The 24779-nt window shown below is 50.7% G+C and overlaps 1 protein-coding gene across 2 annotated transcripts in view; it reads right to left on the bottom strand.

The window, feature by feature from the left end:
• The window catches only part of FAM13C (family with sequence similarity 13 member C), a 78049-nt gene extending 55326 nt beyond the window's left edge, over positions 1-22723 (bottom strand). Inside the window, exons 1-3 of one of the 2 annotated variants that reach the window (XM_051982623.1) lie at positions 22492-22723; positions 13097-13153; positions 9124-9301 (exon numbers count right to left, since the gene is read on the bottom strand). In XM_051982623.1, coding sequence (XP_051838583.1) covers positions 9124-9301; positions 13097-13153; positions 22492-22553 — 297 coding nt within the window. In that variant the 5' untranslated portion in view covers positions 22554-22723. The remainder of the gene's footprint in view (positions 1-9123; positions 9302-13096; positions 13154-22491) is intronic. The other variant, XM_051982624.1, reaches the window with a different exon arrangement.
• Positions 22724-24779: the final 2056 nt, after the last annotated feature.

Genomic DNA, 24779 nt, shown 5'->3' with positions numbered 1-24779 from the left:
CGCCGAGCGAAACAAGCAGGTCCAGGAATACGCCAACTGTGCGACGATCAACGGTGAAGGGCTCGGTTCTTCTCAGCGGGTCAGTGACCCGAAGCAATCCGACAGACAGAAAATGCCATCTGTGCCCAGAGAGAACTACGGAGACCGAGTGCAAATCAACCCAAGCTGGGCTCGCTTCTTTTTTCTGCTTTTTTCTCTCTCTCTCGTGGTTTTTCCTCTTTCTCTGATTTTTCTCTCCCAATATGATTCATAAAAAATGTATATTAATTGTATTAAAAATAATAAATTAATAATATATTAAAACAAAATAAATAAATAAAATGATGTAATAACGTAATAATAAAATAAAACAAAATGATAAATGAAAAATAATAAATTTGCCAGGAGAATGAAACACTAAGAAGGACTTTCTCTCTGAAGCTGGAGGTTCAGGAACTGGCAGAATGTTGGTTGAGCAGGGGGACTTGCTCCATGAAGAGAAGGGCTTCGGCAGATGGCCGGAGGACGGACCGGAGTGGGAAAGGGAGGAGGCAGGTGAAAAGGAGGCTGACCAGTTAAGAGATGAGGCTAAAATGTGCAGACTTCAGTGACTGACTGGAAAGGCGGGACGAGGGAACTGAGAAAGAGGCTGACACTGAGCCTGGGAACACGGGGACTGGGAGGACAAGGGCCTTTCAATACTAACAAGGAAAGCAGAAGAATGGGTTTGGGGAGGAAGACGATCACCACGGATCAGTGGGAGACGCCCACGGGACGTCACCTCCAGACCGCCTGAGTCAGTGGGGGCGGCAGGAGAGCAGCCCGGGAGATGGATAAGGGCTGATGGGTAGCTCTGGAAGTCCCAATGGCTGCATTGATCTGGCACTCTCAAATGTATAACCCGTTCCACAAAGCGCTCATTTGATGTTGGTGGCATCCCTGGGAGGCAGAAACTGTTCGTGTCCCACTTTTACAGAGAGAAGTGATCTGTAACTTTGGGACAATGGTTGTGAGGCAGACTGAGGCTGAGGAGCTGGGGGTAAGACAGGAGAGAACCCAGGTCTCCGCATTCTCAGTGCAGAGCTCTGCTCATGCTTCCAAGGACTCCAACGAGAATGAAGAGGGCCTGGGCCAGAGCCCTGATGGACAAAGTCCGCTGTGGGACATCCGAGAGAGGCAAACAAACCCCTTCCACTGACACGTTTCTGTCTCAGTCTGACCCCTCCGGAAGCCAGTCCTGGACAGCAGGGACCACATTTTTGGTATCTCCTGGATTTAATGCAATGCCCAGCACACAGAAAGCGCCTAATAAATGCTCACTATTAGCCAGAGGACAGACCGACCACCTCTCTAGCTTGTGCATTCCTATTGTGAACAACTCTAAAAGCTCTAACTCATTTTTCCAAGACACTTTTAAGGGGGCAGAGAGCGTTCTCCATCAAGATCCAGTCAAGAATTTCCCACAATCCCATTATCTGACGCCCATTTCCCCAGATGCAAAAAGTGACGAGGCTGAGTGACTTAATGCAGCATCTCACAACCGGGAAATATCCGAGGAGAGACTCCTAACTTATCTGCCAACTCTCAAGCTCCTCTTCCTCCTGCTATTAATTATTCCCGGCGATGATAACAGGAAGTACTGACCCGGCCCTTTGCGGTTACACAGCTCAGCTCACAACCACAGCACAAGGGGAATAAAATAAAGCAGATGAACATGAATTTCTCTTCTCTCCTCTCAGCGCATCAGGTGCTTAATAAATGCTCGTAAGCGGCCCGGGCGCGGGGGGGCTCCACCTCTAGGAGCTCCCAGTCTGAAGGAGGAGCCGGCACAGGCTACAGGTGAGAGGGAAGATGCTTAGGGAAGTGCTGGGAGCAGACGGGGAAAGGCCTGGGGACAAGGGACAACCTGAGAGTCCTGGTGCTTAGTACTTGTGAGACACTGTTCCGGCCCCAGCTTTTCAGCTGCCGCCCTCTGCCTCAGAATGTAAGCCTCCCAAGGTCAAGGAATGAGGACGGCCAGAAGGCACTCATCGTCCTGGGCCTCGAGACACTCGGCTGTGTGGCCGCGCCCCGTCTGCCTCAGTTTCCCCATCTGTAAAACGATCTTCCAGCGTCTCTGCCAAGAAAACCCCAAACGGGTCGTGGAGAGTCAGAAAGGCCTTAACAACACCATTTCCGGGCTTGATTCGCTGCCTGGCACGTAAAAAGTGCCAAAGAGATCCCTTGCTGAGAGGCCAGATGTCCAAGCAGGAAGCCCGCCTCCTAACACCAGCTGTAGGGTCAGAAGCAAGCCCCTTTCCCTAACGCTCAGTTACCTCCTCCGTGAAATGGGGATAAGGAGCCCTCCAAGCACCTACTTCATCTCTCTTTATGACGTGTGATGTCTCTACGTCTTTTCTGGAGAAGGAGCTGACTTTTCACGTTTTGTTTTGAAGGCCCCCACGGTCTCACGTCCCCATTTCCCATCTGCTGACGGCGACGGGGCAGGGGACAAACAGCCGGACCTTTCCGAGAGTTGGCTGCAGAGGGCAGGGGCCGGGTCCCTGGGTCATTCCCACCGCATCGAAGGAATGGAAAATTGCCAGATCCCCTCTTCTTCCTCCTCCGCCCTGAACTAACTCAAAGCAGAAGCAGAGAAGGAGAAATGCAGACGAACCAGCCTGGGAGAATCTTCCCCAGAGCCCAGATAGCAAGGTCTGGGTGACCGGGGCCTCCACTCGGGAAAGCGACCGACTTCATGTAGTTAATGGGAGGGCAGAGGACCCGAGGGTGAATCCTGCCCAGCCACCGGCTCTCTCTGGGCCTCGGTTTCCTCCCCCATCAAACGGACACCAAACGGCCATAGGGGCCCCCCCGGGGGTCTAATTCCAGGCTGGTCTGCAGTCCACATTCTCCCCCTGAGGTCGGGGAAGGAAGGGAGCCCAAGCTCCCCGGCTCAGAGTGTGAGTGCGGCGCTCCGTCCAAGCCTCTGACCAGAGACCAGCTGGCAGCTACAAGCTCACACACCAGGCAAGGGCCAGAATCCTCCGGCCTCGTTCCTGGAGGAAGAGATCAGTATGGAGCCATGGTATAATGGACCTTGAGGTCAGAAATCCTGGATTCACATCTTTACTTGATCTCTGGTAAAATGAGTAGAGAGAGCTCAAACATCAGTGCCCGGTATACCATAGGCACTTAATAAATGCTTATGCACAGACTGGTTGCTATCCCTAGCTCTAGAGCGCTGTGGTCTTGAAGGCAGAGGGTTTGAGCCCAACCTAAAGGGAAGCCTTCAGTTAATCAGAGCCGCCCCACTGGGAAATGAGGGGCTTGCCACTGCCCAAGGCGTGAGCACATCTAGCCTAGCCAAGGCACACGAATGAGCTCACCGGGCGCTGACTTGTGTCCGCAGCCTCTGGCGGCCTCTGTGACCTCCGACGTCCCCTCCCATTCATCTCGGCTCCACAAACGTTTACCCAGCATCCCCTTGTGCTGTCCACCCAACAGCCTCCGGGGCCAAAAGATCATGTTCCCGAGCTCATCGGCAACAAGAGCCATCGGCCACGATTTGTGTTTTGTATTTTCTGTGTGTGTGTGTGTGTATCTGTGAACCAACCATTAGGGTCAAGAACAAGGGAAAGCCCTCTTTGCTCCATAGGATAAAACACCTTTAACTTATGACTCAAAGAAGAAGAAACCCTTGGAAGCAGAAGCGGGAGCGCGCCCTGTAATACGGCCAGCTCTCTGGGCGGGTCAGGAGATGGAGGTTAAGCACCTGTTTTTTTTTTTTTAGAGAGACTCTGGGTTTGAGTAGACATGGCCTCTTAATCTCATTAAGATACAAGATCCCCTAAGACATATTCTACCAGAAATCCTTAAACAGTCTATGAACTTATCGCATACACGCTTATATATATTTGCACATATATAATAAACATATACGTGTATTGTGTAGATTTCATGTATTTTTGCATAATTGGCTTCCTTTGTGATCCAAGGTATTTTATTCAATACATTTAAAAACATCCTTCTAGGAGCCCCCAGACTTCCCAGCCCAAAAGGCTAAGAATCCCTACTCTGAATCACATGTAATGTCCAAACAGAAGCTAACAAAACAGACCTCTCGGTCCTTCAGCTATCCCGGACTCATCCTCGAGGAATCCGAAAGGAGCTGAGCCAGCTGGCCGGCTCCCGGACCTTGGCCAAAGCCATTCATCTCTCCCTGCCTCTACTTCTTCATCAGGGAAATGGGAAGAGTCGGTCCCCAAGCGGTACCAGAAGAACTCCGTCGGGGACATCCCGTGAGTAGCTGACCCTGCAGCTTTTTCCCGGGGACGCCCCGAGAGCTGTCCATCCCCCACTCTGATGAGAGAATTCTCTTCGTCAGGAAGTTCTCTTGTTGTCCCCTCCCCCTCACTTCGGTGCAGCCTGAGGACCCTTCTCAGAGGGATGACCATCAGGTAGGAGGGCAGGGCTCTTCCTTCGTTCCAGCGTCAGCGTCTCCACTCTCCGCAGCCCAAAGGAGGCTCCTCCACCTCTCTCACCCATTTACAAGTTCCACTTTAAGAAAGGGACCACGGGCTTCACCAACGGGACAGAAGGCTCCCTGCCTCCCAATGGGCCAAGGAGCGCCGGGCCTCCGAGGTTCCGCCTGATTCTGGAACTGGAGTCTCTGGGAATCTCATCACGAGCTCGGTCTGCCCTCCCCCCCGCCGTGGAAATGCTTTGAAGCAGTTTCTGCCATTTTATCCCAGGTGATGCTGAATAACTGAGTTATGGAAACTGAACTGGAAAAGCATCTAAACCAGCCCGTAGTGGGAATTAGAATAAGAATATATGGCAAAGTTCTTTACATATTTAACTACTCCTTATAACAGTTCACCGAGGCAGATGTTATCATTATCCCTATTTTTACAGAAGAGGAAGCTGAGTCTCAGAGACTTGGCTAGGAAGTGGACACAGAGCAGAATCAGAACTGGGTTTCCTAGCTCCGCGATGCTCTCCATAGTGACCAAGAACTCCCCCCACCACTTACGAGATCGCTAAGAAGGGGTCTTGAAGGCCTGCGCTGAGGGGAGACCTCTTCCCTTCCAGAGCAGCCCATTCCACGCTGTTCAGAAACTCTTCCCGATCTTCCCCCCGAGAACACGACACTCCAGTCACAATGAACGGCTCTTTATTCCGAGCTATCCTGTTGTTCATTCAGGAACAGACACTCTTTGTTCGCCTTACAAGAGATCCCTCCCTACTGGTTCAAAAGTGGTTGGTCTATTAAACTCCAACCCCAAGAGGGTGTTGGACACGAGAGTCCATCCTGAAAGCTCCCTAAGCGGCCATGCCAGGGGTGACCCCTACTGCCTACTAACACCCCCGGGGACTACCCTCAGCTTCTGGGAGGGCAAAGGCATCCTCAGCTTCTTGGGTCTATTAAACCGGGAGGAAACAGACAGGCCAAATAAGTGCCTGCACACAGTGGGCGCTTAATCAATGCTACTTAACACCCAGAATCTGTTTTTGTTTTGATTACTGAGTTTCAATACTTTGTGCATTCTCTTTTACCCACTTAAAAAGGCCCATAGGATTCGTCAACTGGACAGAAGGATCCCTGGCACCAAATGGGCCAAGAAGAACTGGACCTCCAGGGTTCCACCCGATTCTGAAATTGGGATCTCTGGGCATCTCAGGAGCAGATTGCCCCAAGAGCTCCCTGTCCTGGCAGAAAAGCACAGAAAGAGGTTAAGTAACGGTGGGCTGGTCAAAGGGCAAAGGGGGGCTTCCACTGCAGATCCCATTTCAGATTATCATCCTAATTGCCGTTCGGAATAAAACTAAAATGTGACTGGATTACCAGCTCCTAAAAATAGGAGCAACCGGTTTTCATCATCGGGCCAAGTGCAGCCAGTTGGGAAATCTGAATTCTCTGACATGTGGGCCCTGTAAACTCATCAGTGAAGTGCTTTTGCCTCAAGGTCTTGGGGAATATTATCTGTCTTGCAAGAGAAATACACAGTCAGACACAGAGCCTCCCACACTGCCAACGGAGACAGGACAAGAAGGCCGAGACCGACCTCCCGGAGAGCCAGGTTCTCCGGGCTGGGATCCGAGAAGCCCCCAGAATAATACTGACTCTGGCCAGCCGGAGTGGCCCTTGGAGAGGAGAGGACCGGGACCTCCATCTATCGTGCTTCAAAAACAACCCCGAGAAATGGGGTCTGGCCCCAGGAAGGAGGATGATGGAGGACGGGGCCCCTCCAACCTTCCCTTTGGGAGGAGGAGGCCTTAATGACCTGGTGATGTCACCGAGGGATGCCTTCTCCACTCACAAAGCTCACGACTCCTCACCAACTTCAGAGGGAGTTTTGTGAGGAGCAGGTGGGGACCCCAAGAGACGGCCAGCGTCCTAGCGAGGAGGTCGGCCTTGGGGAGCCCGCACATGGCACACCATGGGTCCCTGACTGGAGACCACCTAAGTCTGGAAGGAACCAACCAGTACAAGGAAACAGAAAGAGCTGAGTGAGAGACAGAGACGCGAAGAGACAGAGGGAGAGAAATGTTTGAGTGAGAGACAGACTGAGACAGACAGACTGAAGGGAAGGGAAACCCACCAAGAGAGAGATGAGAGTAAAGAGAAAGGAGAGAGAAAGAGAGAGTGTGTACAAGAGAGAGAAAGAGATATAGGGGAGAAGAGGGGGAAAAGGGAAAGAGAGAAACAGAAAGAGAGGGAAGAAGAAAGACTGAGAGAAAGGGAAAGGTAGAGACAGAAAAAAGGGGGCTCTGGAAATGCAAATATTCACAAGAGAGTTATGAAGATAATCGCACCTTTTGTTCCAATAATTCCCACTGTGGGGAGAATATAGCCTTGGACATGATTTAAAAAAAAAAAACAAGCTTCTCTGTTCAAAAATGCTCAATAATAAGTAATTACCAAAAAAGGAAAGAGAGAAGAAAGGAAGGAAAGAAGGAAGAAAGAGAAGGAGAGAAGAAGGGAGGGAAGAAAGGAGAGAGGAAGAGAGAAAGGGAGGAAAGGAAGGAGGAAAGAAGGGAAGGAGGAAAGAAGGGAAGGAAGGAGAAAAAAAGGGAAGGACAGAGGGAGGGAAAGAGGGAAGGGGGGAAAGGAGAGAAGGAAAGAAGGAGGGGAAAAAAAGCAAGGCCAACCTGGCCATACCTAATTGTTCCCCAACAAGCGATGGTTAAATAACTCGCACCATTAAGGTAAGGGGCTTCTCAGCGCCATTAAGAAAGCCCCAGAGGAAGGCCGCTCACGAGGATTTTTTCTGAAGTGACGCCAGGTGCCAAACCGGACGCAGAGAGTGGACGCCGGCGCCTTCTGGCCACATACAAGGAAAAGTGAGTTAAGACTGAACAGACTAACAAAGAATCCAAAGAGGAAATGCCTGAAAACTATGGTGTTCCACCAACCATTAAAGTTAATTAATCAAATGTAAACAGTGACCAAGCAAGTGGATTATTCAAGGGCACTCACTAAGGCTTGAAGCCTGAACGCCCCCCCCCCGCACCGGAACTACAAGGGGCGCCGGGCCCCCAGCCCTTGCCACCCTCTCAAGAAGGCAGAGTCTTACTGGGCAAAGAGACCCTGGGCCGCCCCCCTCATGCCGCGGGGAGCTCTGCCTTCTAGAGGGGTCGTAGCAAGCCCCAACTCCCCCCACCCGGTATTTTACTCTGAGCCATCCACATTACACAAGCATCATTCAGACTCTGGTTTTTAAGAGGCAAGTGACAAGAGGAGGTGGCTTGGACGAGCAGTTTGGGCGGGCCCAGCTGTGAAATCAGAGGGCTGCTGCAGATGGCTGGGCTCCGAGGACCCGGAGCCGGGAGCCCCAGAGCCAGGAGCCCCGGGCCCGCCCTGCCTTTGCTCATCCCCTGGGATGCTGAGGTAGAGCCAGTCAGTCCCGTGTCTGAAGTAAACCCGCTGCTAGGAGCCCTCAAGTCCCACAGAACGTGTCCTGGGCAGCTGTGGAGGGCAGCTCCACGCCGGACTCAGGCCTTCACTCGCAGAGGGCGCTCCTGTTACCGGTCCGTCCTCACAAGCTCGGTCTCGGGCCTGCCACCCGGGGCCAGCCGGCCGCTACCAGTCAGGAGCTGCCCCACGGCCGGCTCACCTGTCAGAGGGCGTTGTGAGCTGGGGAAACCCAGCTCAGCACCCCGGCCATTTGGGAAGGTGGAGAGGCAAAGGCCTGGCAGCCAGCCCAGATCAGTAAGTCCGAACACTACGAGCATCCTCGGGCTGGCTGCCCGACTCTCCGGGGCTCTGGCTGTCCCACTGAGCGCAGTCCCGGGGGCAGCAGACCTCCCTCCCACTTCCCCTCGGGTCAATGGTGCTTAAAGCAAACACTGCGACCCCAAGGTCCGCGGCTATTCCCCCAGGCATCTGCTGCCGCCCTAGGAAGGAAGGGCGCTGAGGGAGGAAGCAGCCAGCGCTGGGGAATCAAGCCCATTTTCCCCTCAACTTCCCCTTTCCTAAGAAAATGTAAGAGATGGAAACCAAGAGCCCAAGGACAAAGCAATGGGCTCAGGGTAGAAAATGGTCTCCTAGCAACAGCACCCCCTGGCACGAGGCCGGGGATGGAACAAGGGATGACCACACGCCGCGTGCCGGCCACCAGGGCGCTGTCCCGAGCATCAGGACCGAGGGAGGGAGGTCAATATTCAGGGTCATTGTTGGGAAAGCACCGAACAAAAATATAAACGAGTGTCAGATTATTGGGTGCTCCTCCCCGCCATCGACAATCACTTATTAAGCATCTACTATGTACCAGGAACTGAGTGTTTGGGCACACAAGGAAAAAACATTCCGGGAATAGGGATCAGCCCCTAAGGTCCAGGGATGGGAGACAAGCATTATGTGTATAGAGCACTGAAGAGGAATGAAACACAAGAAGACAGAGAGGTAGAAGGGGAAGGGAAGCCCCAGAGACGGGAGGGAGACAGCAGGTGGCACGTAAGGAGTGGTCGGCTCTTTAGGAAAAGCACTTTGCCCTCCGAGCGAGGAGGGACTGCGGTGGGAGGAGACTCCAATTAGAGAGCCAATTAATCCAATCCGGGGAAACCAACCAACTTCTCCCTCAGCTTCTGAGCCATTCCTTCTTCCCTGCATGATCACTGGAGGAATTACAGGAAAGCATCCTGGGCTGAAGCGTCTCCTACCTGGTTCTCTCCATGGCCCTTCACGGCCTCCCCTTTGATGATGGATTTGGGTTTCCTGGACTTGAAGTTGCCCATCGTGCATCGCAATGCCCCATGGAACAAGGCCTGCTCTACATGCTGCTGGCTCTCTTCTAGGAGGGCAATGTTGTCGGGGTAATTCTCTTTATTATTTTCATCTCTAAAATTGGAAACACAATTAGGAAAATGAATGAAGTAAGAAAAAACAGCAGAGAATTACAGCCGTGTAGTGATGGTTAGAAGAACACCCAGATTGACTGATGGATTCTCTGTTTTCTTTTGTAATTTTTGGTCTGAATATATAATCTTATCGGTCTGGGAAAGTCCAAGTAAGGAAACTCCCTCCCCCACTACACGGCTGACCTCATGTGGAACAGGAACTAACCTGCCCAAAGTCACAGAGCCGGCAAGCGTCAAAGGCACAAGCCCGGGTTTTCCTGCTCCTAGAGATGCTTCTCACCCTACTCTCTTTCTCTTATAACTCAGCAAACTCCTTTTACAATAAGCGTCTTCCTTTAAACTCAGAGTTCCTGTGAACTAGACTTAGGATGAAGGCTTAGCCAGCCCAAACCGAAATCCAGAGCAGTGAAGTCACTTGTTGAGGTCACAGTGAATGGAAACATTAACGTTTGTTGTTTGGTCCTTCGGCCCTCGGACCAGAGGCTTTTAACTTCCCATCGGCTCGTTCTGGTAACCCTTGGGTTATTAGTTTATTTTCCTTGTAACTCACCACATTTTATTTTACATCCTGGTTCTGAGAAAGGGCCCGAAGGCTTGGCCCTGCTGCCCAAGGGATCCCAGACGCAGGAACCCAGCACCGGGGCATTCTGCCAAAGATGCCCCGATGACGTCAGCACCCAGAATCCCACCAAAATGCCCTGACCCCAAAAGAAGAGCTTCCAGGGAATCTAACAGGCCAGCAATGCTTCAGTATTCAGAAGTGGCAGAAAAAAATTCAGTGTCCTTGAAAATGGGTGAGAATTGGAGGAGGAGGAGGAGGAAAAAATAGCAATTAGTGTCAGAGACTTTCTTTTAAAAAATGTATTTAAAGAGTTCATCACTAATAGGCTAGGAAAGCAAAATCATCCTGAACTAAAAGCATCCTGGGTTTATTTCAGTTTTACTTAAATTAGGAGATATGCTTTCTCCCTTCCTTGGGCAGAGTCTGGCCAAGTCTCAGGCCAGCCCTCCCCCAGAAGGGGTCTCTAGAAAAGGAGGTCGGGTTAGAAAAAAGCCCACTCCACTCAGTGCTTCCAGACCCACTCGCCGTCCTCTGATAAAATTCACCCTAAACAGCCCCAGCTCCAAGGGATTCCAAGAACAATCTCTCTCAGCTCCACAACAGAGAGAGCGAGAGAGGGAAACGGAGAGAATGTGTCCGGCCCGCTCCCTGCCGGGGAGACGGAGCCCTCGGACACCTCAGGGAGAGCCAGCTTATTGAATTATCATTCTCCTCCTTCTGGCCCGTCAGAGGCAAGCGCGGTGAGGGGAGGGGAAGCCGTCCAGCCGAGCGACAGCCACCTGTGGTCCCACAAACCTGCTGCGTCACCCGGGGAGCTACAGGTGGGCTTAAAAAGCAGGATGGACCAGCAGCGTGATCCCAAGGGCGTGCAGGAAAAACCCACTGGCTGCAGCATGAGGGGATGAGCGTAAGGAGGACGGTTATCGGGGAGGGGCTCGGGCCATCATGGACCGACAAGGAAGGAGCTCCAACTATATCTATATCACCCTAAATAGCACCAAGGGATTCCAAAGAACAAACTCTCTCAGCTCCACAACAGAGTCCCCCCAGCAAGTGGGGAAAAATCTACTGACTTCCAGAAGAGGCTGAAACAGAACCACATTAAATTTAACGCTAACTTTTGTCATATTGTATTATGCTGGACTCAGAAGCAGGAACACACATTCTAGTCCCCCCTTAACATATCCTGATTGTGTGACCTGGAAGTGCTCGAGGAAACTCTCCGAGCCTGTCAGTGACTGCACTGATGGATCCCCTATCCCCTCAAGGTCACAGGTCCAGTCACTACCCGTACATTATTATGTTATGTTGGCACATATAATTATATTACACTATACCAGACTGTATTTTGTTCTAAAGTATATTATGTCATGTTATATGATACTATGTGATGTTATATATTATGTTGTATATAGTATATATTATCATACAATATATGACAATAATATTATATATAATGCAATAATATGTAATTATATATTTGTATTAAATAAATTATTATAGTATAACAGAGCGTGTTCTATTGTGTTTATTGTAGCAAATTACATATATATTATTAATGTTATGTTTTATCACATATCATATTATATTTTATTTCCCATGTTATGATATTACATTATTTCATGCTGTTACGTATCTCTATATCAAGTTTCAGCTCGGTGTGTCATTTTTAGCTTTGTTTATTCTCCTTCCTTTTATAAATAAACCCAATAAAAGGCCAAAAGGGACAAGTTTTGAATATGGTCTGGCTTTCTCCCACAAGAGATCCACAGACCATATTAACCTCAGTGGACACTCAGCCCCGCTTACTGGAAAAAAGCTCGGCTAGCCCCGGGCAACTGGCAATTTGCAAGGATGACTTGGATGACTAATTTTAGCACATGGCAGGATTCAGGCGTGGGTTAGCAACAAGTCTCAAGCTTTCCATTATTCAATGATGATTTCAACGGACACCAGACACGAGAGCTGTAACTGGGGTGGGGCAAAAAGGCCACAGGGCCGGGGCAACACACGGGGTAAAGTGCCATCATCATTCAATATTTATGAAGTACCTCCTATGAGTCAGAGGCTATGCTAGGTCCTGTCAATAAAGAGAGAAAGGTGAAACAGTCCCCGGAGAACTGATAATGCAGCTGGGAAAGGCAATCTGCACATATGCAGTTACCTAGGGAGGAATGATAGAACCAGCTCCCATCAGCCCTTAGGAATCTGTTATTATATTAGATTACTTGCCATCTAGGGGAGGGAGTAGGGGAAGGGGGGGGGAATTAGAACACAAGGTTTTGCAAGGGTTCATGCTGAAAAATTATCCAAAAATTAATTTTAAAAAGAATCTATTTATTAAATTTTAAATTAAAAATTAAGTTTCAGGGTAATCATTTACTCCTTGGGAACAGAAATGCTGCAAGTCACCCCCGTATAAGTGTCCACATTATACACACTTGGAAGGCTGACACAGAAGGTTCTCATTAGCTGGAGATTTTTCTGTATAATCTTGTGAGCACATAAAAGTCCTTTCCCCCAGTAATTCTTGGGGAAATAGGATGGTGTGCTATCTGGATTCCTCCTGTGGAAACCTCTGCTGGACAGTGAGTACAGTTAGGGAGGACTTGGAACTGGACTCTTCCCAGGGGCAGACGTCCCTAGTGGCGGACCACACTGGTGAATGCCATTTCCCGGACCTACAGTTCATAAACCAAATACGAGCGGAGGGCTCTGGGACGCAGGATGGAGCCTCTGCCCTTGAACGGGAGCACTGAGATTAATTAAATAGTAGAGGAATAATAATATCATGATCATTAATTATATATTTATATTATATTAATTCTAATATTAAAATATATAATACAACAATAAATAATATAATTAATTAAATAGAAGAGAATAACATAATTATTAATTATAATATTATAATATGCAATATAACAAAAAATAATATAATTAATTAAATAGAAGAGGAATAATAATATCATGATTATTAATTATATATTTATATTATATTAATTCTAATATTAAAATATATAATACAACAATAAATAACATAATTAATTAAATAAAAGAGGAATAATAACATAATTATTAATTAATTATATTAATTATAATATTATAATATAATATTACAATAATATAATTAATTAAATATAAGAGGAATAATAATAAATAAAAAGAAGAGCCCTTCCCCGGCCTGGGGCCCCAGTTTCTCTGCGCCCATACCTGAGACTGGCCCGATCAGGCTGGTCTTCATCAACGGGTACCGGGTCTTCGTCACAGCTGGGGAAGAAAACAAGATCACATCAAGGCCAACAGCTTCCAAAGGGTTGTGCTCAAACACTCTTCCACCCCCCAACTGTCTCCCCTTTCCCAAACCGGATTGTCTCCCCCGTCCTCCTCCCTGTTCTGGCCAGTTGCAAGAGTTCACATTTTCTGCAGACGCAGTGGGAAAAGCACAAGATTTCGGTTTAGATCCCGGCTCTGCCATGTGCTGCCCGTGGGACCGTAAAGCTCGACCTCCTCTGACAAGACGAAGGGTCGGTTCCGGAAAGTAAGTCCCAACTATTCCCAGAAAACTACCGAACGGCCCCTAGCCTGTGACCCAGATGGAAAAAGGATCTTTAAGGTAGATTTATCCTATTAGTTATCTTTGTAACAATTCTTTCTGATGTCGTATATGAATTATATTACATATAATATGCACCACACAACATAATCATAAAAGATAATTATTACATTATATATTACGCTGTAATTTTAAATGGTATGTTAATTATAACATGTAATAATTGTGTTATTATCACTAACATTTACGTAGTGCTTTGTGTATGCCAGACACTAGGCCAGAGATGATCTCATTTGATCCTCAAAACAATCCTAAGAGGCAGGTGCTGTCATTTGCCCCATTTTACAGATGAGGAGACTGAGGAAAACAGACTTTGCCCAGGGTCACCATCTAGTAAGTGTTTAAGGTCAGTTTAAACTCGGGGCTTCCTGTCTCCAGGCCTGGCTCTCTGTCCACTGCCCCCTCCTGCTACCAGACACTATTAGTCGTGTATCCAAAGAAATCAAAGAGGAAAAGGATCTATCTGTGCGAGAAAGTTTACGGTGGATCTCTTCATGGCAGTCGGCCGCTGAGAAGTAAGGGCGCGGGAGTCCTCCCATCAGGAGGGGTGAAGGAGCACCCTGGGTATTACTAAGAAATGAGGAAATGGAAATTTCAGGGGGAACGGGAGGGCCTGAGGGAGCAAATAGAACCAGGAGAATGATTTCTGAGACGAAGACAACATCCCATGGAACCATGATGTGGCTTTACAACCGTGGTCAATATGGCTGAGGGGCTCCCTCCTCACGGAGCGGGGAGGCCCCCAAAATGCGTGTTCAAGGTGGGTAGATTCTGGATTAGGTATTGGGGGCTTCGTTTTTCCAAGTTTTTTTTCTTCTTAATTTACAGGTGACCCTGGGCAACCACTTAACCCCAATTGCTTTATCCAAAAAAAAAAAAAAATTACAGGTGTATGTGAACAATAACAGATTATTATTACTTTTTTGATGCCTGCTAACTGAAAAAAGAATACTGAAGTAAAAAGCTCAGAGGGCTGGGCCGCACGTCCCCGCATCCTGCCCTGTTCTTGGATCCCGTTCGCCTTGCACGCTGCCAAAGCGCTTCCTCATAACCACCCTGCGAAAATCTCACCAGCCCCGTTTTATGGAGGGGAACATGATTCTTTCAAAAGGTTTCCAAAACCTCTAGTTACTGGCCCGAGCCCCACAGGAGGCCCAGAGCTAGGATTCAGACTCATGTTTGGCGGCCCCCATGGAGAGCTCTAAGGGGAAGGGGCTATGGAGGCCATCCAGGCCGATCCCCTGCAGTTGCCGAATCGCCCGCCTGAGGTAGATAAGAGGCAGAATCGGAGCCCAGTTCCTTCATCTCCTCTTTCCACAATTTCCCCAAACCCATCCAACTCAGAGCCGTCGCCGTCGCCCTCCTAGCTTCAAACCGTGCCCGTCCTCTCCACCATCAGCCAGCGGCGTGACCTCGGACAAGTTCCTCCAGCCTCCGCGTTCCAGATCCAGACCACGATCAGTCTGCACTACAAGAACCCAAGGCTCTTCCCGGCTGGCTCGCCCTCGGCCCGGGATTCTCCTCACTTTATTCCGGCAGAGCCAGACAAGCCGGTGTCTGGAGAACTCAACCGGTTCTTCCCTAAGCGTTTCCGTCCAGGCCATTAACGCCACCACGATTTCCCCGGGGCCCAACAAAACCTCAGTCACTTCTCTTTCATCCCCTCGATCGATACCGGGTGAAAGCTCTGTTAGGCTGAAGGCCCCGTTACATGAGTCACCTTCGCCGGCCTTACGGCCGCCATTTTTAAGCGATGTTTCTATATTTCTGAACCGAGAGAAACGACCATTTCACTTGCCTAATTATATCTTTCACCCAGATAATTTATTGAGGCCTGTAACCGGCTAATGGCACGGCTGGTTCCCCTATGGAAAAGGGAATTAACTTTCCAAGGAAGGTCTTCCCATTCTACTAGAACATCCCAATCAATGGGCCATTTGTGTTGGGAACAGAAGCCATTCTGCGAGGAGTTAACGTTAGCAAAACAAGGGAATCTAAGGCTCCCACCTCTGGAACTGTGGGTCAGAAAAGGGCCAAAGGTAAGTTGGGTAATAAGGAAAGACTAGGAAGGATGAAGGAGAGTCCAGATGGCTAGCGGCTCCTCTGGGAAGTAATGAGCTCCCCGTCACTGAGAGGCTGCAAACGGAGGGCAGATGATCACTGGTTGGAAAGTTGGAGCGGGGACTTTTGCTCAGACTCGGGCCGGACCAGGCAGATGAGGGGGGTCACTTCCAGCCTGGCGATTCCAGGATGGCGGACGGCTTGCTGAACAATGGCTATTGTTCAGATTTTGGCAGGGACTCCCCCCGCCCACCCCGATGGAGTTTATTATTCTGCTCCCTCCCGGGACATTCGGTTCCAGTGCAAAACACAACAAAGTGACCCTTGGCCTTTGAAGCTAGGGCTGGACTTCAGTGGGATGGAGGGGCCCGGTTCAACCAGGCCAGGAGCGGGAGCAGGGGCCATCCCGCTAGGGGGCTGAGCCTGGGGACTGATAGAGCTCCGGGAGAGCCAAGCCCAGCTAAACCCAGCCGCATTGTGCACTGTCTGCCCAGGAGGGCGAAGGGAGTGGTGGTCAGCCCCAAGGGGGGGAGGGGGTGTCTGCTGTCAGTCTCTCTTGGGAGGTCCCCACCAGCTGTGTCCAGAGAGGCTCCCGCAGGACGAGGAGGGTTGCGCTCAGTACCGAGGGAGGAAGTGCGTCCTCCTTATGGACGCTCCGCGCGCTAAAACCCCCGAAAAAGACAAACTTAGACTCCCACCTCTGCCTTTAGTTCCTTCCTCTTTAAGCCTCAGTTTTCTCATCTGCAAAGTGGGAATAATAGTAGCGCCTACCTCCCAGAGTTGCCATTATCCTCAATGAGACAATAATATTTGCAAAGTGATGTGCAAACATGAAAGCAATATATAAATGGTAGCTTTTAAAAAGATGAGGTAGGGGCAGCTAGGGGGCGCAGTGGGTAGAGCATCAGCCCTGAAGTCAGGAGGACCCGAGTTCAAATCTGCCCTCAGACACTTAACACGTCCTGGCTGTGTGACCCTGGGCAAGTCACTTAACCCCAATTGTCTCAGAAAGAAAAAAAAAGTAACCCGGCCAATGAGGCCTATTAAAAGTGAACAAGAACCACATGGAGATGTCTCTGGTATTACCATTGTTACTAGAAAGAAAGGTGCACCCCGGAATTACTTCAATTGAGGGAGTTCCCAATATGGAAAGTCCCTCCAGGAACATAATGATCTAAACCTTTAGAGAGCTGCCGGAAGCACCAGCCGCAGGCACCAGCCAAAGGCCTGCCCAGGGTCCGGGACTGGAACCCGGATTTTGCTGAAGGCCAAGGTGGGCCCCCTAGCGGCCACCCTCGGCATCTCTCAGGATTAATGATATCAATCTGTAGAGCTAAGACAGCAGGAATGGCCTCAGGGTTCCTACGCAGCCCAGGAGACAACTGAGACAAGTTTCCCAACCCCTCGGGGTCTGCCGCCCCCTCCCCCATTCACCGAACCCTAAAACTGGAGGCTCTGGGAAAAGTGCTGCCCACAATTCCTCCCCATCTCACTCCCCTCCACTGGGGGACAATGTGCAACTCAGTTTGCGAATGGCCTCTGGGACCCTGAGAGGTTCATCACCCCATCGGCGCGGTTTGTATTTATTTGCGTGTTATCTCAAATTCTGGGGAGGTGGGTACTGTTATTATCCCACTTTACAGATGAAGAAACTGAGGCAGACAGAGGCAGTGACTTGTCCGGGCTAACACGGCTAGGCAGTGTCTGGGCCTGGCTGTGACTCCAGCTCTACCCACAGGCAGTGCCCTCGGGGGCGTTTCGTTTTCACTTGGGAGGGATGCTGCCCATGAACCATGATCCCGCCCCAGAATTATAAACAGGAAGGAGCCAGGGCCCGTATCTGGAAAACTGCACAGATTCCGAATTGTTCCCTGCTCCCAGAATCCATCTCTTTGTCCCCAAGAAGGACTTCCGGGGTCCCTCTCCGGCTGCAATGGCAGGAAAAATCCTCCGTGACCCCGAAGAGCACGAGGCGGGCAGAGCCAGGCCGGGGCATCCCGCCAAGCACAGTCAGGGCCGCCAACACGCACCTTTGACATCTGGCGTCCCAGGGGCCGGAATCAGCGGGTCAGCGCCTGAACTTGGACCCGACTGCCCCCAAATCCTGGGCTCTCCACCCCCGGCGAGGTTGCCTCCACTTCCAAAAATGGAAACCAAGGGAAACGGGTGCCAAAGCCATTCTCCGCAGGGAGGGGGGATGGCGAAGGGAGTGCGCCCATCCCGGGGTGGGAAGTGAGAAAGCGGCCGGGCAGCCCTCCCAAATAACCAGGCCGAGGCACCCGACCGCCACGGGAACATCCATGGAGGGTTTCTGTGGAAAATGCACAACCACACACGCATAGGTACACATTTATCTATGGAAATGCCCGATCCTATGGATTTACATATATAATATATAAATGTGTGATTTTTTGTCATATAGACATTAAAAATATGTGTAAGTGCACTTATATACAAATGCATAATTTTATATATTTTACATATATACATTTTTGATATCAAAGTGATATTTCCTAAATTTCTATATATACAGATCTCTCTAGAAAGTAAATAATTTCATCTAGTTGTATACACATATATATTTTAGATATAAAATGCTTATTTTATATATTCACATGTAGATTTACATATAAAATAACTATGTGTACATATATACATTTTAGATGTAAAGTGTATAATCTGTATTTTATAGGTATATATGCCTTTATATATAAAATTCATCATTTTCTTTCTATACCTATATATTTTACACAAAATGTAGTATTTTATATATTTACGTGTATAGATTATATAAGTATACATTTTATATATTCATGTGCACATATTAAATGTAAACATGTGTAACCGTATCAATTCATGTGTTAGTTTTGTATATAATTTGATCTATTTACACACAAATACATTTCAGACGCAAAGGGCATAATTTAATAAATTAATAAATTTTAGGTGCAAAATCTTTATAGATTCATACACACGTACATATGTATTTGTATATAAATTGTACAATTTTATCTATTTATGCACGCACAGATTTCTATACAAAAACCTATAATTCTATTTCTATATGCATACATCTTAGATGCAACATGTTAATATATTTATACATCCGTGCATATATATTTATATATAAATTGTATCTATTTATGTGTGTACAGATTTCTATACAAAATCTATAATTGTATGTTTCTATACACGTTTTAGCTGTACATTTAAATATATTTCTATATATATACATATGTATTTACACATAAACTTTATAGTTCTATCTATTTATGTATATATTTTATACAAAATCTATCATTTTATAGATTTCTATGCAAATAAACATTTCATACGTGAATTACGATTCATGTTTATGAACAAATGTCTAGATTAAGCCTAAAATTTCATATATATAGTACACCTCCCCGTCATTCCCAGAGTTAAAATTTAAAATATAGTTCTAATCATGTCATTTCCTTGCTCAAAAAGTTCCAGTGGCTTTCTGGGATTGCCTCTGGGAACAAAATAAACTTCTTTGCTAACAGAGGCCAAACTACTTTATAGGTTGGTTTCATATTATTTCACTTAAGTGTCTGTATTTTTCTGTTCCATTTGTTGTTCCCCAAACTCATAGTTCATTTCCAACCTGCGAACCTTTGCACGGGCAGTACCCCATGCCTGGAATTGCTCCTTCCTCAAGACTCTCTCTTAGAAGCCTTAGCTTTCCATGCAGCTCAGCTCTGAGGTCAATTCTTAGAGAAGTCCTTTCTGTTGAGCAGATGGACGGCCCAATGGACAGTGACAGGCCCGGAGGTCAGAAAGGTTCAATACCACCCTCGGACCCTTCCTCGTTGATGCGATCCTGAGAATATCCCTTCATTTCCATCCGTCTCAGTTTCCTCAAAATGGAGAAGGAGCATAACCACCCCTGCCTCCCGGGGCTGTGGTGAGGACCAAATGAGCTAACATTTGGAAAGCACTCACCACGGTACCTGGCGCACAATAGGGGTCTCATTCCCTTCCTCATATTTTCTTGTGTTTCCTTAATATATTCCCGGATTCTATCCCCAGGCATCGAAATCATAGTAAGTGCTTTAAAAATTGCAGATTGAATTGAATTGGGGAAAGGGGGATTGATGTCTGTCTCTAAACAGACACACAAAATACGTATGTTCACATATATACCCACGTATGTAACATATGGATACACAGACATGTACGTCCACGCGTTCCATATCGTTTTAAAACCTTATGGTTAGTGTCATGTGATTTCACTAGTATTTATACCCTCGTGGAACGGGAGGCAGTACGAAGATCCCATAAGTCAGTGGTTCTCAAACTTTATATTCTCAGGACCCATTTATATTAGAACATGGCTGAAGCCCCGCTCCGAAGAGCTTTTATTACTTTTATCTATTCATGTTCATTGTATTTGAAATTATAATTATTTTAGTATTATTATAAAAATATATAAGGTCTCAGAGATATCACCCGGCGGTTCCCTGATAATCCAGCTTCTCTATTTTATAGATGAGAAAACTGAGATACAGAGAGCAGGGGGTCGGTCACACCCCGGTTTGGGGATGTGTGTGTGTGTGTGTGTGTGTATAGTGGCGGCAAAGTAAAATAAAATGTTAGTGTTAGTTGTAAGTTCATGAACAGCCTCGAACATTCATTTTTGAGTGGGTAAGTCTCAGCAAATAACTCATTTCAAAGCCTCAGTTTTTCCACCTGTAAACTGGAGACAATAAGACTACTTCCCTCATAACACTCACTGTGAGGATCTCCTAAGACAATGTACGCAAAGTGTTTTACAAACCTGCAAGAGCTACAGAAATGGTTGTTTGGGAGGCAGGGAATGGAGTCCAAGGGAGAGCTAGCTTTAGATTCAGCATAAGAACACCCCCTCCCCCCCCCACCTGAAGGTGAACCTACCTTCCGGCTCTGTGGCTTCCTAATGATGACCCATTTCCTTTAGGCCCCCAAATCCCTCATCTGAGAAATGGAGATTCTGGACTGCCTCCCACAGCGCCTGCCAGGTTCTTTGCTGCTATGATCCGCTATGGGCCGAGTTCAAGTCTGGCCCACATTGACCCACACACGTTTTGTCTTTGGATTCCAAGCCAGATCTCCAAAGTGGCACAAGACAGAGGAGTTGCCGGGTGCCGGGGGAAGATCGCTTCACCTGGACTCCAATGCACTAATGAAGCAGCAGGTTTAGATTCCTACCGGGGCCCACTTTGATTGCCTAAATCACCTGGATTCCTTCTTGGGCATCCGAGTTCAAGTGTATCCCTTCTAGGTGGCTACTCCCTTAGAGCCTGCTTTAGGGGGAGGGTGCTCTATCAGCCAGGGGCCTGGCTGGGGGCTGTATCAGGGAGTGTGGTTGGGGGACAGCTGTATCAGCCAGGGGATCTGGCTGGGAAGGGGGGTTGTATCCACAGGGCATCTGCTGGGGCCGAGGTGGCGGGGAGCTCTATCAGCTAGGGGGTCTGGTTGGAGGACTGTATCCACAGGCCACCTGGCTGGGGGGGAGGGGGGCTGTATCAGCTAGGGACCTGGCTGGGAGTGGGGGGGCTGTATCAGCTAGGGACCTGGCTGGGGGGAGGGGGGCTGTATCAGCTAGGGACCTGGCTGGGGGGAGGGGGGCTGTATCAGCTAGGGACCTGGCTGGGGGGAGGGGGGCTGTTCCCCCAGGGCACCTGGCTGGGGGGGAGGGGAGCTGTATCCCCCAGATGCACCTGGCTGGGGGGGAGGGGGGCTGTATCCCCCAGATGCACCTGGCTGGGGGGGAGGGGGGCTGTATCCGCCAGGGCACCTGGCTGCGGGGAGGGGGGCTGTTTCCGCAGGGCACCTGGCCGCTCTGGGAAGCAGCAGCCCCGGGAGGGCGGCACACCAGACCTCCATCTTCACACCCGATCCCCCTCCCTGGCGAAGACAAAGTTTGCTTTCGACTTTCGCCGAGGAATCCGACGGAAGCGCCAGGGCTTGTTGTGTTTTGTTTTTAAACAAGCGCTCCGCTCCGAAGGAAGGCTTCTGGGCTCGCCTTTTAAGGACAAGCCAGTGTTTTGAACGCACACAGCTGATGCAAAGCGGCGGCCGTCTCTGGAGAGCAGCCCAGCAGCCCAGACAAAGGCCGGGGGAGGCTCAGGTGCCGGAGACCTGGCGGATCTCGCGCCACCCCGCCCTCCTTCCCTCCTCTCTCACCTTTCCGCCGGGGAGAAAAGCTCCCCCCTCCGCCCCCCGCCTCTTCCTCAGACAAAGCTGCCGCCACCGCGCGTCTCCCAGGACGCCTCCCCCTCCCGCCGCTCCGGTTCCCCCCCCGGCGCGGTCCGGGGCTAGGAAGACTTCGGCGTTCACAAAGTAAGCCCGACTGCGACCGACGAAGGCACGCTTATGTAACGTGAGCCCCCTCTCCCAGGAGCTGCCGGGCCTGGGCAGCCCTCAACTTCCCGGAGCGCTAACTTCTCCCGGGGCCCACCTTTTTTTTTTTTTTTTTTTTGGGGGGGGGGGTCCAGAAGACAAAAGAGCCCAGGGTTTGCCAGGAAAGTTGGCTCCGCAGCATCCCCGAAAGCCAGCGCCCGGAGCCGCAGCGGGGGCGCGGAGCCCGTTCATCCGGGAGCCTCCTGAGGCAGACCCAAGCCACCGGGCATCTGTGCCAGGGGCCGAGCGAGCGCGCGCCGGGTGCTCCCCGGAAACTGCCATGGGCCGTGGCCACACACAAAGAGATGAAGGGAAGCCGGCGTGGAAATGCCAGCCGCCCGCGGGCGCGGGCTCCGGGCTGCCTCGCCCTGCGCCGCTGCCCCACTGGGGTTTCGGCGACACGGAGGGGTCCGGCGCGCCCCTCTCCCATCCACCCGCGGGTTCCCCGGGAGTCCGGGGCTGTGGGCCGGGGATGGGGCGTCCTAGGGGGCTGGGGAGGGGGCTCTCCGGCCGCCCGGGCACTTACTCGGCTATCGCTGGGCTGCTGAAGGACTTCTCCTGCAGGCTGAAACAGAAGCAAGAAAACATCGGCTAAGGCCGGCCAGGCTGGCCCCCATGCACTGGCCCGGCTCCGCCTGCCGCCCCAGACCTGCACGCTCTGCACACGCCCCGAAGGCAGCCCCCGCCGGGATTAGCCGCGCTAAGGACACGCGCCACCAAGCCCGTCCCCCGGCTGCGCTCCCTGCGCGTAGCCCGGCCCAGCCCGGCCCGGCCCAGCGCCGGGGATCCGCGTGACTGGCAGCCCGTGGGCAGGAGGGGGAGGGGCGGGGGAGGGCCAGGGGGCGGGGGAGGTGAGCAGGAGATGGGGGGAAGGGGAAGAAGAGCTGGGGAGGACGGAGGGAAGAGGGGGAAGGGAGGAAGAGAAGCGCGAGGGAGATGGGGAGAGGGAGGGGGAAGGGAGTGAGGAAGTGGAGAGGAGAGGGGGAGTAGAAAGGAAAAAGGGAGAGATGAAGAGGGAAGGGGAGAGGGAGATGGGATAAGGAAGATGGAGAGGGGGAGGAGTGAGAGATGGAGAGAGGGAAATGGGGAGAGAGAAGGGAAGGGGAAGAGAAGAGGAAGAAGAGTGAAGAGGGGAAGAGCGAAAGAAGATGAGGAAGAAGAAATCAGAGACAGAGAGGGCAAGAGGAGAGAGTGGGGAGAAAGAAAGTTTGGGGAAGGGGAGATGAGGAAGAGGAGTAGGGACTGGGGAAATGGGGAGAGCTAAGGGAGGATGGGGAGAGAAGAGGAGGACAAGGACAGGAGAGATGGAAAATGAGGGAGAGGAAATGGGGAATGGGGGCAGGGAGCCCTCCTGAGGTCCACACCTTCCACTCGGTGGCTTCCATCCTCACCCCAAGTCTGTCTGTGTGACCAGAAAGTTGCTTCTTAGGCTTTTGATCTGGGTGTCTCTGACCCCACCTTCGATCCCAGCGATCAATCAATTCACAAGAATATATACATTAATGTATCTCACACAGGGTTGCTGATATAAATGTACAAATTGTGTCTACACAGCGCATTTCACATGTAATGGATCCTACCTCCGCACGAAAGGGAGGTGCATTTTCTCCTTCCTTTTTATAAGGCCGAGGTCAGCGTGCACTTATGGAGTGCCGACTGTTCCAGACCGAAAACTCAAACAGCCGTTTTAGGAAAACAGAGAAGGAAGTTTCAGGGTTTGCAGCCAAGCACCTGAATTCCCCGGTGACTCTGGGTGTGCGTGTGTGCACGTGGGCGTGTGCTTTCCAGGAGTCTCGTTCCCGTTGCCCTGGGAGCTAGACTGCGCCCTCTCCCCCACCGCGCCCCCCAGCAGGATAGCTTAGTCCCTGGGGAATAGAATCAGCCAGGGGTCAGCTCGCCAGTCACACTCACACACACTCTCACACACACACACACACACACACACACACACTCACTCACTTTCTCACAGACACACACACACTCACAGACACACACGCTCACACACTCACTCACACTCACACACACTCTCACACACACGCTCGCTCACACACTCACACACACACTCACACACACGCTCGCTCACACACACACACACTTACACACACACTCACTCTCACAGACACACACGCTCACACACTCACACTCACACACACGCTCGCACACACACACACAACAATGGCCGCTGCGTTTCTCGCCGGCTCCGGGCCCGGAGGCTCCCAGGCAGCGGGGACGAGTGGGTGGGAGTTCCAGCGAGTGCGTGTCACGCTGCGGGTGCGGAGGACCGGAGCCCAGCCGGGGGAGGGATGCTGGCTGCCGGGAGGCGAGGGTGGGGCCCGAGCGCAGCTTCCGCGGAAGCCCGAGCGCTCGGAGACAGACGGAGGCAGAGACCCGGGCGTCCCCTTCTCCCCTTTGCGCTGCAGGGCCGGCGACCCCCGCTCCCTCGGCTCCCGCGGCACCCCGCCTCCCCAGGCCTCTCCCCACCCCCGGGCCTCGGGGCTTTTCTCCCCTGTGCTCCAGTTCCCAGGGCGGGGGAATTAGGATCAGAAAGGAGCAACCCCCACCCCAGAGTCCCGTTCCCTTTTTATGGAGGCGCATTGGGGTGAGCAGGGGTCACCGGAGCCAGGCCCTCCATCCCCGACACCAATTCTCCCTTCCCGGCCGGGAGACGGGCCTGGGTCAGGCTGATTTCACCCCAGAGAAAAGCAACACCCCCCCCACCCCCGTGGTCCTTATCTGCCCCAGGCTGGCCCCATTCCCAGCCCTATGGGAGAGGCAGTATCTTCACTTCGGAGATGAGGGATCCAGGGAGGGCTC

Source organism: Antechinus flavipes, chromosome 2, assembly GCF_016432865.1.
Source record: "Antechinus flavipes isolate AdamAnt ecotype Samford, QLD, Australia chromosome 2, AdamAnt_v2, whole genome shotgun sequence".
NCBI lineage: Eukaryota > Metazoa > Chordata > Mammalia > Dasyuromorphia > Dasyuridae > Antechinus > Antechinus flavipes.
The sequence above is the reverse complement of the archived record's forward strand: the minus strand, read 5'-3'. Positions and strand labels throughout refer to the sequence as shown.